This window comes from Epinephelus fuscoguttatus, linkage group LG5 (genome assembly GCF_011397635.1).
Source record: "Epinephelus fuscoguttatus linkage group LG5, E.fuscoguttatus.final_Chr_v1".
Lineage (NCBI taxonomy): Eukaryota > Metazoa > Chordata > Actinopteri > Perciformes > Serranidae > Epinephelus > Epinephelus fuscoguttatus.
The window spans coordinates 8,272,023-8,285,693 of NC_064756.1; the positions used below are offsets into that span (position 1 = coordinate 8,272,023).

The following is a 13,671-nucleotide window of genomic DNA, read 5'->3' on the forward strand; positions in this document are numbered from 1 at the left end:
ATCTCCCCTCTGTGCTAATCTTGATTATAAAACATCTTCAAACAAAAAAAAATCTGCTTAAAGTGCTTTTAAAAAAGAAGAGAAACAAAGAAAAGGGCAGACAATTTAACAATTGATAAAAACTAAAATGCATCTAAAAAGGGACTCTTTAAAAAAAAAAAGCAAGTGCCATTTAGTTTCTTTAAAGTATAGGTATTAATACTATAAGTACTTAAACTTAAAATACTTTCACAACTATTAGTGCTTCAGCTTAAATTGTAGCTTTAACATGATTTTGGGATTCAATGCCAACTTTTAATTCAACTTAACTTCAGCTGTTACTGCAGTTAAAAGCTTCAGTCCTTGGCTACTGATATTTTAAATTCTATCAGTGCTAACTTCAGGAACTTTTAAATGCCTAACCTTAAACTTACTGTACATTTAACTCTTCTTAATTTTTAGATGCTGTTCAACTGTAAATTATCAATTCAAGTTCCTCAATATCAGCTGCAGTTTCCACATTTCCAGAGTTTCGTTTCTGTCTCCTTTTGATGCTACTACTACTAAAGTTGCTTCAACTCCTTTTAGTTCTTAAGACATTATGCAATCATCAATATCCACTGCCACTTTAAGGCATCCTCAAAACCGCGATACATGCACAGTATTCTCAGGAATGTATGCAGTGTTACTTTTGTGTGTGTGCATCATATTTTGGAGGGAAATCTCCAAAAACAAATCTGCAGGGACCTACAAGCTGCACGAGGTGCTGAATGCAGATTATGCACAATGTTTCTCAGAATTTTTGATCACTGTGTGAATTAGTTCAGATTTTAATTTAATATATTTTAATATATTGCGCAGTAAAAATGCAACAATGCTTTATTTCATAAATTAAAAATGTGTATATTGTGCAAACTGTGTATGAAACATCTAAAGATGCATGCTGTAAATCTAACAGGAGGTTCAATGCTGCCCTCTAGTGGTACAGAGGGAGAACAGATGTTCATGTTGTTATGGGACTTTTTGTGAGGCACCAAATGGACTGGTCTTTGCAAACTCCTGATAAACTAGAAGAAGGTGCAGTAAATAAACGGCAGAAGCTAAAGAAGTAGTTCAGCTGCATTATAGTCAGTGTTGGTGACTGAATAAAAAGCTTCATGGAGTTTGTGAAGCACAGAAACACGAAGGAAAAGCTCTCGTAGTAGAAGACTTCAGCACTTTAACAGAGGCACTGTGACATTAGATTTGATGATTATTTAAAGCTTAATTTACTGATTTGTTTGTCTACTTTGGGATCAGAAAAAAACCCACAGTAAGCAGACGTGAATGACACACCTGTTACATAAATAATAAATTATGGATAACACGTTACTAAACAGCTGCCTGCTGCTACTTACACACCCAGCAGAATAACTGTAGCGTTAATTTGGAGTCGTGTTTCTGTCCAACTGATTACTGTAAGCTAGTTTTAACTCTGCTCTTAGCTTTGTTATTGAGAATATCTGTCTCTTTTGCTGCTAAATGCTCCACTGTTCCTTAATTGTGTCTGTGTCTGTTTGGTGCTTTTTCTGTTGTGAACCTTCTTTAGGGTCAACAAGAGTAATTCAAGTGAACCTGTTGGCATTGTTTGCTCATTTAAAGGGACAGTTCACCCCAAAATCAAAAATACACATTTTTCCTCTTACCTGTAGTGCTATCTATCAGAGTAGACTGTTTTGGTGTGAGTTGCCAAGTGTTGGAGATATCGGCTGTAGAGGTCTCTGCCTTCTCTCCAGTATAATGGAACTAGATGGCACTCGGCTTTTTGTGCTCAAATTGCTAAATAAAAATAAGTTTGAAAAACTCCACAGCAATGTCTCTTTCCAGAAATCATGACCTGGTTACTCAAGATAATCCACAGACCTTGTTGTGAGCACGTTCATGGAGGAACTATTTTCTTTCTATGAAACTACACCCGCCAGCTGTATCACACCGCAGAAGGAAGTGTGCATCTATGCATCCATGGTGGTAGGTGAGCCAGCAGAAGATTTATGTTGAGTAAGCAGGTCATGATTTTTGGAATGAGACATTGTGTTGAGTTTTTAAAATATATTCTTTTGGCGTTGTGACCACCACAAGCCGAGTGACATCTAGTTCCATTATATTAGAAAGAAGGCGGACATCTCTACAGCCAATATCTCCAACACTCGGCAACCGACACCAAAACAATCCAGACTGATAAATAGCACTACACGTAAGGGTTCAAATATGTATTTTTGATCAGCCCCTTTAACACTGCTTGACACCTGCAATGATAATAATTCATGAGACGGAGCTGCTGCTGGAAATGATACTGCTGAGAGTGAAGCAAGCTGTATAAACAAAACGGTTTGTTGGTTTTATTAAAATACTCTTTTTGCACAGTTATCTTAATTTTAATGTATTTACAAATCAAAAATGACATTAAGTTAATCAATATATAAAATAATACAAACTCATGCTGCACCTTACAAAAATTAACAGCCTCCAAACATAAACTTTAACTTTCAGTTGTTCCCAAATAAATATACTAAAACCTTTGTATAAACTCTTTTTTACAATAAAACTATGACATTAAACTTGGACTCATTTATGCCTGTGCTCCTTAACTTTAACCCCTCTCTCTCACAGGTTACAGCCTCAGCGTGGGCAGTTTGACTGCTATTGCTGCTTCCCTGAATTTTTTATTTGAAAGGTTGTCAGACCACTGAAGAGTATAAATATCCAGTATTCTGTAAGAAAAAGCTAAAATTTGAGAGACGTAAAAATATCTCTTTATCCCATAAAAAACAGCATTCAGATTTATCTGGAGACTGCTGCAGGAGGCCCGACCACAATTTCATAATCAAGTGAAAGCAGTCTGTTAAAGACACCAATCAAAAGCTTTCTTTGGCCTCCACATAAGAGGAGTCTGAGCAGAATGGGACGTGCTTGTGGTTCATGTGGCAGACGTCTGAAGGGTCTGACCCACCTGAGATAATTTAAAGGTAATTTGAGGTTCTTTTAATGGTCAAAAATTGTGACAGGTCGCCATTCTTTTTCTCTCCATCACAATCCTTCTTGGTCCTCTTCTCCTACTGTGCATAGAGTCGGTTCATCCTCCTGTTTGTTCCACATTACCTCATGCTGACTACAGTCTGATGTTGGAGTGGACATTTGTGATTCGTCCTCACCTCCTCTGTTCGTCTCTTCCGCCAGCGGCTGCAGAGCCTCTGTGCTGCTCTCTGTCTGCTGCTGTGACTCATCAGTACTAACAGAGTCTGACTGTTTCCCACTTTCCTCTTCAGTCTTAGTTGCTGAGTTCTGTACGTTCCTGTCCCGACAGGGTTGCCTGCGAATGGTCCGTCGGTTCTGGCTGCGCCGTGATTGGTTGCAGTGCAGGGTGCGCCTGCGATGCCATTGGTTAAGAGAGTTTTGGGCTTCCACGCTGAGCTGACGGGCAGCCAGTCGTGGCTGGAAGCTCGTGATGTAGTAAAGAGAGGCGTATAGAGTTGTAAGGTAGTAGCCACCTGTTGGTTGGGAGAATGCAGAAAAAGATAAGACAAGAAAAAGATTTAACAGTATCAACATCTCTGTAGTCATGGCTGGGAGTCAAACCCACAACTGCATTTGGAGACAAGAAGTGAGCTGCACCAGCTATTTGTAGATCCATCACAAAGTTAAGTGTGTGAAGTCCCCTCTAAGTTCTTCGTGAGTGCTACCAAGTTTCAATCCAGCAGTTTATTTAACTGTTTGCCAAATGTGCATATTAAGGCAGTACAGGAGGAGATGCACATTAATAATCCTCCAGGACTGTAACATGATCATGTTTAACCCAAACAATGTGTCATGTGACTGCAGTTGGTTCAGATCGAGGTTGGAACATGTTCTCACCGCAAACGAACCGCACCAGAGTTCGTTTGTAACCGGACTGAGACCACCTCTTCGAGAAGGTCTCGGTCCAGTTGTTTTGTTGCGCACCTGAGTGTGATTGCTGTGTTCACACCTGCCCAAATGAACTGCACTTAGTGGGCAAATGAACTTGAGTTCGATTGAACCAAATCAAACAGGGCAGGTGTGAAAGCACCCTAAATCTTCACTTTATAATCACTTACATTAAACTTGGCTTAGTCTGAACTTACGAAGCGCTGCTGCAACAGAAGACAGAAACATGGCAACTAATAAATCAGCCAACTGTGTGTTGTGTGTTACAGTGGAAATTTGTGTTATCTTGTGTCTGCCTTACCCTCTCCCTGCAGCTGAGTAGGGTCGAGCAGCTCCATCATGTAGTCCGTGTCTAAGTGTAAGGTGACCAGGTCACTACGGAGCAGCACCCATGTCAGGCAGGGCAGGAAATCATCCGCTCCAAACACTTTGTCTGCTGGAGAGAAGAGAAGAATGTGAATTTAAAGGGTAATTAACAGATAAATAAGGTGTCAGTAATAATCATTAAAAACAAACACCCGCCTACCTGAGCTAGCATTAGCACTCATGCTGTGATAGATGGTCTTGCAGACTTTGAGCAGGATCTGGACCTTCTTGTTTGGGGAATAAGCCTCATGCATACTGGTCCACTTCTGCTGGATCCGCTCCAGTGTGACAGAGTCTGGCACTCCAACTCCCGCCGACCCCCCTAGCTCCTCCACCTCGTTCTTTTCCAGCACACGTAGGTTGCTCTGGAGACGCTTGAAGGTGCCATCATCAGTCCGGGAATTATGAATGCAGCTGTAGAGGTGTGCAGAGACAGGCTTCAAAGCCACTTTGTGGAGGGAAAGCTCCACCAGGGTGTCTACAGGAGGGCCAAAGGAGAAGAATTTAAAGGAGCACTAACAATTAATTTATGGAGCTGCAAGTTAATAACACATGTTCTGACAGTTAGGTTAACAAGCATTTTATAGGGAAGTACATTTTTATTTGTCTATTGTCAAACGTCGCTGTCAGCGTAACCCTAACCCACTCACCGATCTCTGAGTCATTCATGTCAGTGATGCCGTCCAGCAACGCCTGGATTTCAGGATAGTCCAACAGTGTCTCCCTCAGTGACGTAAGTGATGTCCTCACTTCCTGTAAGAACTCTGACCCTGTGACCCCGCTGGGATCAGCCCCTTTCTTCAGCATCATCTCCACAAATCCTTTCACATTTTCCGCAAACGCCGTACCTCTCCGCTCGCTCAACTCCTGCACACGATTGGTTAGTCTCTTCTTCATACTCACCAGCCCACCGAGAGCCTGACCCACCGCTGAGAGACGATGCTTGACCTTGTCAGCCAGCCGGTGCCCTGATGGGTGGTGCGTCACAGAGCATGACATTTGGTACTCCTGCTCTTCCTCTATGCTGCTGATTGACAGCGAGTCGAGCTCCAGCGAAGGCGGGTGGAGCAAAGAGGAAGGCCTGGGCGGAGGCAGCCAGACTCCATCTTCAATCCAGGATACCCTGTGAGGAGACTGAGGCACCGGGCTGCCATGGGGCTGCAGGTCAGGCACTGTGCTATGTACGCTTCCAGGGGAAGATGGAGTAAGACTCCCCGTGCTCGCTCGGCGAGGGGGACTGGAGGCAGAATCTCTGCTGGGCCTCCTGAGAACCACCCCTGCTGGAGCAGCTGGTGCTGATGAGGTTGGGGGGCAATGTGGTGAGTCAGCTGACTGCGCTCTGACTAGACCTGGGCAAGGAAAATATGACATACGAACACCATGTTGGCGACTGAACTCACTTAAAGCACTTAATACATAGAAATATAAGAAATAGTGCAGAGCAAGTAACGTCCTCACCAGAGCTCTCCACACTGGCAGCAGACGGTTCCTGGTCCAACGAGATGGCTCGTTTACTATGTAGCCCTGCCCCTGCCCATGATCTGGTGGTGCTGAGGCGTCGCTCTCGTTTGTAATGTGATGGCATTGTGGCGCACTGAGCAGTGCTCGCCCTGTGGGTCAGCCAATCATCTCCATGTTCACGAAGGTAGAGAGGATTGATGATACAGAGGGCCCCGTTGGTGGAAGTCAACTGAGGGAGCACACACACATACACATACACATACGCATACACAGACTCAGTGAGAAAATAGGATGATGTGGCCCACAGACCAAAATGCAGGTTTAAAATAAGCTTCAACTTACAGCAAGCCTCTACTTTAAAGCAGTATTAAGATATTTTTTGGCCACCTGCGGGCAGTGAAATGAGAAGGTTTGTGCCCCGGCCACTATGTTAAAAACAGTCTAGCTGAAACAAAGCACTGCCCACTGGTAGAGCACACTGTGGATTCTTGGACATGCCATTAGGAGCAATACGGCCCTGATCACACAGAAAACATTTTAGCAGCTGGAGGTGGCTTTTTGAGCTTTTTGTGTTGCTACGTCCCTCAAGTTTCTGCGCTCTAAGTGCCTGGCATTTTTGCTGGATCCTTTGAACCCCGCAAGTTGAGAAAACTTTAATTCAGAGCAGAAAACTGCCCCATGTCATCTCTTTTTTCGTCATCTTTTTTCCCATTGTCCAACCGCATGATTTGAGCGACAGGCCTTCTGTGGTGGTCACGACAAGTTTACAGTTGGTAAACAATGGAAGAGAAACTGGTGGTAGCAGTTGCTGGACACCCAGAGCTATACGGCCCAACAATAGACAGCAGGTTTCCAAATTGCCCCTGAGTCATCTTAAAATATGCCTAGAAACGGCCATCATGGAGGAGAAGCTCCTGGACCAACTGGTGGTACTCCCCATGACCAACCCTCTTTTTTAGGGTCTCATGTACCCACACAGATCTCTGTTTCCCTGTGCCCAACAAACTATTTGCTGACAGCCTCTCACCCTCAACCAGAGCTACAGCAAGTACCCTCTGCCTCAACATTTTAGGAACTAGATAATTACTGTCAAATAAATAAACGGTAGATTGATTACATGGAAAGGTTAGTCTAAGGACATGTGGGGGGGGGGGGGGGTTACCTGGCAACAATAAAACGGTGGAGCAAGTGTTTTTATTACTAGTGGCATTCAATTAAAAAAAAAAAAAAGGCAGTGTGGAAAAAAAAAAAAAACATTACTGTGTGATTGGATCAGGGGAGACAGTGGAGCATGATTCTTTTTTCCACAGATTATCTGTCTCATGTACGACTGTCAGAATATAGTGACAGCAAATATGACAAAACTTATTTTTATAAACGTTACCAACTACAGCTTCATGGTATTTAGACAAATGATGCCTCACTTGTAAACACAAGAAATAAGGAAGTTGTTACCACTACCTGTGCTATTACACACACACAGTATAAATTACCTGTATGGAGCACATGACGCTGCTTGGCTCCCTCTGGGTCATTTCATCAGTCTGTTGGTCAGGTGGTGTGCTGAGCCAAGTTTCTGCATGAGAGCGATATAATAGATAAGGCTGTTTCTGAGAACATTTTTCTGGTTCTGTTTTTCTAATCTAGCTTCAAGGAGAGGATATGAGACGGAGAAGTCACAGAGATGGAAGGACTCACCAGGTTCAAGTTGAGAGAGACGATCTTTGCTCTTCTCGGTTACACTGTAGATCCAGTGAGGAATGGAAAGACACACAGCCAACACATCCCTGACACACAGGACGGGTTGACAAGAGTAAAATACATTTGTTAAGCACTTCTGTCAATGCCCCATCATTTGCTGATTAGGCTTTTCAACTGAATTTAAAATATGACAATCTAAAAGTTATGATGGAGTCAGGATGTTAACGTGATTAGCACTAGAAAACACATACGAATAAGAGAAGCCAAAGTTCAAAGGGAAGTTCAATCCCACACAACAAATAAAAAGGTGCCAGTGGCACAGCTGGTCCTTACCTGGTTAGAGAGTAGAAGAGCACGAGCTGAGCCAAGTCTGAGAAAGACAGCCGAGACTCAGACAACTGGAAGACTGACACGAGAAACAGAGAAACAGTAGGCAGAGTCAGTCTCACGCTCTGTTGAAATAATACATTCCTGGAAACACACAGAAGCTTGAACCAGGAAGAATGAAAGGGGACTTCTAAAGATAAGCTGGTGACAGTCTAATCAATTTTATCCTCACACTGGCCATTACATCTGTTACTTTCTGATACAGTGTGGTTTCTGGCCTGTGATTTCACGTCCACTGAATGCGTCTGCACAGTAGTGAAAAAGCAGCACTAATGTGTGTCAGTGTAATTAGTGACTTAAAAAGGAGTTAGCAGTGTGAGGAGCCAGTGTTTGCAGTTTGAGAGCCTGTTTGACGAGGTGTGTATCTGATTGCCTGTTCTCACCTGTTACAACATTGTGAACTGTCACTTCATCAGCAAAAAGCAGAACTACACAACACATGAGGTTATTGGGTTAATGTTTATCAGTCCAGCATGTGACTTGCAGCAGACGTAATGATTCAGAAAATAACCACTGAAAGTCTCACATGTAGGGAACTTAGTGACCCAACACACAGGTATGCACACAAAGAGACAGAAAGAGAAGTACTGTAAGTGTAATGCATGCAGTTGGTCCATACCTGTGCCTGTGCTTTTGATATCATAATCAACGACTGCCTCATTCTCGCCTCCAGCAGACACACACAGCAGGCTGGGCTGAGATGTCGCAGAGTCCCGCACAACCAGGAAACTCTGAAGGGAGACACATGGTGACTCATTTCAGTATGTGAAGCGTTACGGAAGCCTGTTGAGCAGGAAGACATTTTCTTTTAAATGCTCACACTGGCAAGCTACACGGCGTGGCTCCATGGCAACCAGGCGGCAAAGAGAGAGACAGTGAGTGATGACAGACAGCAGGATGGACAAAAAAACAACACTGGGTCAGGGTTTCTATGACAGGACTGGATTGATTTGATCTGGAAAATTAGTCATGATGACAGGTTGTGACCAAACAGTCACGTAAACGGCAATTTCCCCACAGTTCATCAGTGCTGATAAGTGCTGTGGAGCTGTTTGCCCACTCATAATACTGATATGACTCTGTCTGGAGGCTGGTTAATACTATCTGAGTGTGGGCCCACATTGGCTCAGGACTCCTCACCTCTTTCACACTCTCTTGTGGTTTAGTTGTTTCTTCTCCAAAACCATTAAAACTAAAACAAAAGCAATAATGTATACCTACACATTCTTGCTTTTGCACATGATTAAAACATAGTACTGGCAGCTTTGATCAATCCTCATGGTGTCCTAGGTCAAGTCCCAAACAAGTCATAATGCTTTCTTTTCTAAATGCCATGTTAACAAATATTAACCTTAGTTAAGCATTAGCTCGCTCGCACATTCTTTGTGCAGCTTTAAATAACTGCACATTTTCATTCATTCATCATCTAAAACCGCTCATCCTGTTAGGGGTCGTAGAGGGCTAGAGCCTATCCCAGCTGACATTGGTTGAGAGGTGACAGGTCGCCAGACTATCACAGGACTGACACATAGAGACAGACAACCATTCACACTCACATTCACACCTACGGACAATTTAGAGTCACCAATTAACCTGCATGTCTTTGGACTGTGGGAGGAAGCTGGAGTATCCAGAGAAAGCCCACAGTAACACGGGGAGAACAAGTAAACACAAGTAAACTAAGTAAACTGGAATTTGAACCCCCTCTCTTGCTGTGAGGCAACCACTGCACCACTGTGCCACCCGTTTGCACGTTTTGCATACTGCAACTGAAATCCAAAGTGTGGGATCATTTTGAGAAGGTGAAGGACGAACCCAAGGTGATATGTAAACTCATCTTCATTGGTCGACTACAAACATGACGTATCATCTGAAACATGGAAGTAGCTACATGCCCATTAGCCCACAGCGTCATTAACAGGCGGCTCGCTCAGTGTGTGACGTGCACTTGGAGATAAAATATAGGCCTATATTAATGAAGGTTCATTAGTACGGTTTTGTATTTCTCTGTAATGTAGCACAGTGTTAACAATGTTACTGATACTATTCTTTCTCACACCTTCAACTCAAACCACCAAAATATATCATTTAATAACTAAATTAATATCGTAAACATGCAGGCGGCTAGTCGACTAATGGCCCTAAATGACGACTTCTGGTCGACTAAGAAAATTCTAAGTCAGGGGCAGCCCTGTTATTTTTGTCTCCTTGCACTCAGAATCTGTCACGTGCTATTGCATAACTCCAACTGCCTTTGAATGTTACTCATGACCAGCCTCTCTATCTTAAAGGTCTGACTAAAAAAGCACTGCAGACATAGCCATCATCTATTTGGAATACATTCGTCCCTCATTAAGGGCTACTGAATGTATATAGAGTTATAAAGGTGACATATCTTAAATTAAAGTCACAAAAAACATTTTCTAGAAACATGTTCTTTGACGGGATGAAGTTCTTACCCAAATAAGAACAGTTTTGGTTATTTCACACAAAATATTTTCACGTCTTGTTTTGTCTGTGATCCATTCACAGGCTCAAAGTAGGCAGGGCTCAGGTGAAAATAAATTATGTCACTTACTTCCATGCACCAATCAGAGTTTAGCAACATTTAAATCAAGGTCAGATGACAGTCAGTAGGTTGCTTGTCTGTGCTGCGAGGGCACTGTCAATCCAATCTGACTAAACCACACCCACACGGTCCCTGTGAAACTGAGTGTTTCAGCTCTTCATTAGGTTGTTCTTGTTACCTGAAATCTAAAAGAATTAAGTGGTCCGAATATCTTTAATACCATTTATAATATAGAATTTCTACTGTGTTTAAGACATAAAACACTTGAAACATAATTTTAACTGCCAAAGTTGTGATAAAACTCATTGCTTTTGGACACTGATGTCCACTGCACTTTGCTTTAACCACACATGTGCTCTGTATGTAGAGACTACGGGTCACATCGCCTTCTTTAGAAACAGCGTCTCAAACAGAACACGCAGTCGGTTGAGACATAACTAACTTGGGTAAAACAAAGCACATGCAACCCAAAGTACAGCGGACCAACGGCTCAGTCATGAAGTTACATCACCACAGTTGAATTCAGAGACGCTTTCTACACACACACACACACACACACACACACACACACACACGGGAAGTGGCTGTCATTCTCGGTGTGCACAGAAATAGAGACAAGTTTACTGCAAGTCACCACACTTTGAGTATATACACGTACTGGCAATAAAGATGTTACATGAGCGATTACTCCGCTGATTCATAACGGCAACGTTTAGTCATTCGTGCATCTCATTCATAGGAAAATATTCTGGAAACCATTCAGGCAGAAATTAATCAATAAACTGTTTTTTGTTCAGCAATTCATATCAATAAAATTAGCGTGCCTACGACTGACACGAGGTGCATTATTTCACACTGTTAACAATTAATATTCATAAAAATCTACCCTTCCCCATTAACATACTCACGAATCAGTTACTTCCAGTAAGAGTTTTGCATCTCTGCATGATTATTTGCATGTCATTCTTTCAAATATGCTGTTTACTGGAATTCACTGTCCCACTCGAACTCTCCCTTTGCTGCAGATCTATCCATTCTGTAATGTCATTTCCCTGATACGCACACGCTTTTATTCAACACCACTTCTGCATTCAGCCCCCAAAGAAACGCTTGCTGCGTTATCAGATGTCAAATAGAAAAAGGAACTAGTTTATGTTGCAGAGATGTGCGTGTCAGTGTTCAGACCAGCTCAGAGTGATATTACAGAATATTTAAGTGAAGTGTGCCGACATACCTACAGTATGTTTGCTTTTGTTGTCTGAGTACTACTTTGGAGCTATGTAGTGCCATAAAACAGCGGGCCTGAATAACTGGAGCTGATGGGATGATACGAAGTGGGTTAGACAAAGGTGTGAGGGTCAGAGAGAGGAGATCCAGAGAAAAGGGGAAAGTAAAAAGACAGATAGTCAGAAATGGAGCCAGACGGACACAAGAAATTAAAGTATTTTGACTCAAAAACATGAGCAGGGGGGTGTTGGTCGCTTAGTGGATAGAGCAGGCGCCCCATGGATTATCACTCCTGACAAAAGATTTATATTTCATTCACTAGTTCATTATTTTTAAGGGTTTTTAAAGGGCATTCTAAAAGTTTAGAAATGCCAAGAATTTCCTTGAACGTCTGGACTAGTGACACACATCACATTAAATACCTGATGTTACATTACAAAATAAAATCATGCCTCTTTGACTGATTGTATTGCAGTGAGGAGAAGAACAGCTCACCCCAGCAGGTGTTCCACAGATAGCGGCGTGGGCCCACTCTCTATCCCAGGGAGCCCCCGGGCACCAGGCCTCCTGACAGCCCTTCAGCTGCTCCAGCAACGACAGTCTCTTCCTGCTGCTCCTCCATGGGATGGCTGTCGTCCCATTAACTGAACTGTGAACCGCCCTGGATGCAAACATTTCAACACGTTTATGTGCATGTACAACCGTCTGCATCCATGCACATAAACAACACATCAGTGTGTGAGTCACATACGGACAACCTGGTGACAAAACAGATTGCTGGTGCCCTCGTGCTCAAAGATCTAGACAAAATTAAAGTTAGAATTTAGATTTTTCAAGTGGACGTTTGAGATTTCTTTTTAACATTAATTTTCAGTACTCAGAAACAAATTGATAGACGTCTAGAGCACAAACTTATTGACGGGATGAAAATGGTAACTTACATGTGTTGGTCTTGCTCAGTTGGTTTGTTAATCTTCTCTCCTCTATACTATTGGCAAATTCCTCCACATGTTGCAATCTTCCTTCTCTTGAACTCTTCCTTTCTGCAAGATGTTGCTTAAGAGCTTAAAAATACCAACAGGGCTAAAATAGGAAGCTCACATCCTCTTCAGAAATACATCCTTAAGAAGGTTCCTGCTGTAATGTGCACAATATTTCAAAATTCAGGTGAACTTTCATACGTCCGCCACATTCTTCTGCCTCCTGCGCATGCTGGCATTTAATGCACTTTCAATTTTCATGTGAAAACAGTTCAGCTGATCTCCCACCTTCTCCGCCCTCCCCTCCCCTCAAGGCTGCATGTGGTTAACCCAGCTCTATGCACAGGTTGAACAGTGAAAAGACGCTGCATGTTCTCTACAGAGCTACATGTGCCCCCTCCTCCTCTCAGCAGCACCATCTCCATCTCCTGCTCAGAAATGATGAATGGTTGAGAACAGACAGCACTTCTGAAAATGTGTCACCACAACTCTGAGATTATCCGTGCTTTTTAAGAGTTACAGATTTTATCTTGCATCTGTGGAAGAAACAAGCATACAGATGCAAACACTCAGCTTTGAATCCATCAGATAGAGGGGGTAAAATACAGAAAATATTATCAAGAGAGACAGATTAGAAGCTGCACACGGGGGGTTTCATATCTATTTTATCTCATGAACATGCAGGGTGGTTTGCTGGCTGTCCAGCCGTCATGCCTCTCACGGAAACCGCATACATAAGTGTTGTTGATTGGTCAACATTTCCGTGGCAACAACACTTACTGTCTTCCTTTTACATGCAGTTTCTGTTTAAACCATTTCCTGCCAATATCACGATCTTCTAACTTCAGGAGTGTTAACCTGCATCATCACTTTTGTTCTAGTTAATAAAAAACGGCAGTAGCTTCAGGTTTTACTCACAGGTCTTGATCTCTGCTTTTTAGATTTTCATTTTGAAACTGTCAGAGCTGAAGACCAGGGCACTTTTATCGCTCTAGTTTTGAGCCATGGCTGTGGCAAATGTTGAAGTTTATTACACACACAGACTGTATAAAAAAGATG

General features: G+C 42.7%; 1 protein-coding gene across 4 annotated transcripts; it reads right to left on the bottom strand.

Annotated features, from left to right (window-relative positions):
- Positions 1-2,333: 2,333 nt before the first annotated feature.
- On the bottom strand, positions 2,334-12,883 carry rinl (Ras and Rab interactor-like). 4 transcript variants are annotated; one of them, XM_049575673.1, is made up of 11 exons: positions 12,574-12,883; positions 12,128-12,293; positions 8,456-8,567; positions 7,783-7,855; positions 7,447-7,535; positions 7,242-7,324; positions 5,746-5,977; positions 4,938-5,636; positions 4,448-4,765; positions 4,223-4,357; positions 2,334-3,506 (listed from the first exon to the last, which is right to left on the bottom strand). In XM_049575673.1, coding segments are annotated over exons 1-11 (2,370 nt in total). In that variant the 5' UTR covers positions 12,576-12,883; the 3' UTR covers positions 2,334-3,045. The 4 variants fall into 4 exon arrangements, with proteins under 4 accessions (XP_049431630.1, XP_049431629.1, XP_049431628.1 ...); XM_049575672.1 differs by having other exon boundaries at positions 12,128-12,337; XM_049575671.1 differs by having other exon boundaries at positions 4,223-4,354; positions 12,128-12,883.
- Between the last annotated feature and the right edge of the window lie 788 nt (positions 12,884-13,671).

Excerpts from the sequence above, each read along its gene's own strand:
- rinl (XM_049575670.1), bottom strand. The coding sequence starts at position 12,364 with ATGTGTTGTTTATGTGCATGGATGCAGACGGTTGTACATGCACATAAA. Across the intron at positions 8,568-12,127 it reads TCTGTGGAACACCTGCTGGG|AGTTTCCTGGTTGTGCGGGA; the intron begins GTGAGCTGTTCT and ends GTCTCCCTTCAG. Across the intron at positions 5,637-5,745 it reads TGCCAGTGTGGAGAGCTCTG|GTCTAGTCAGAGCGCAGTCA; the intron begins GTGAGGACGTTA and ends TTCCTTGCCCAG.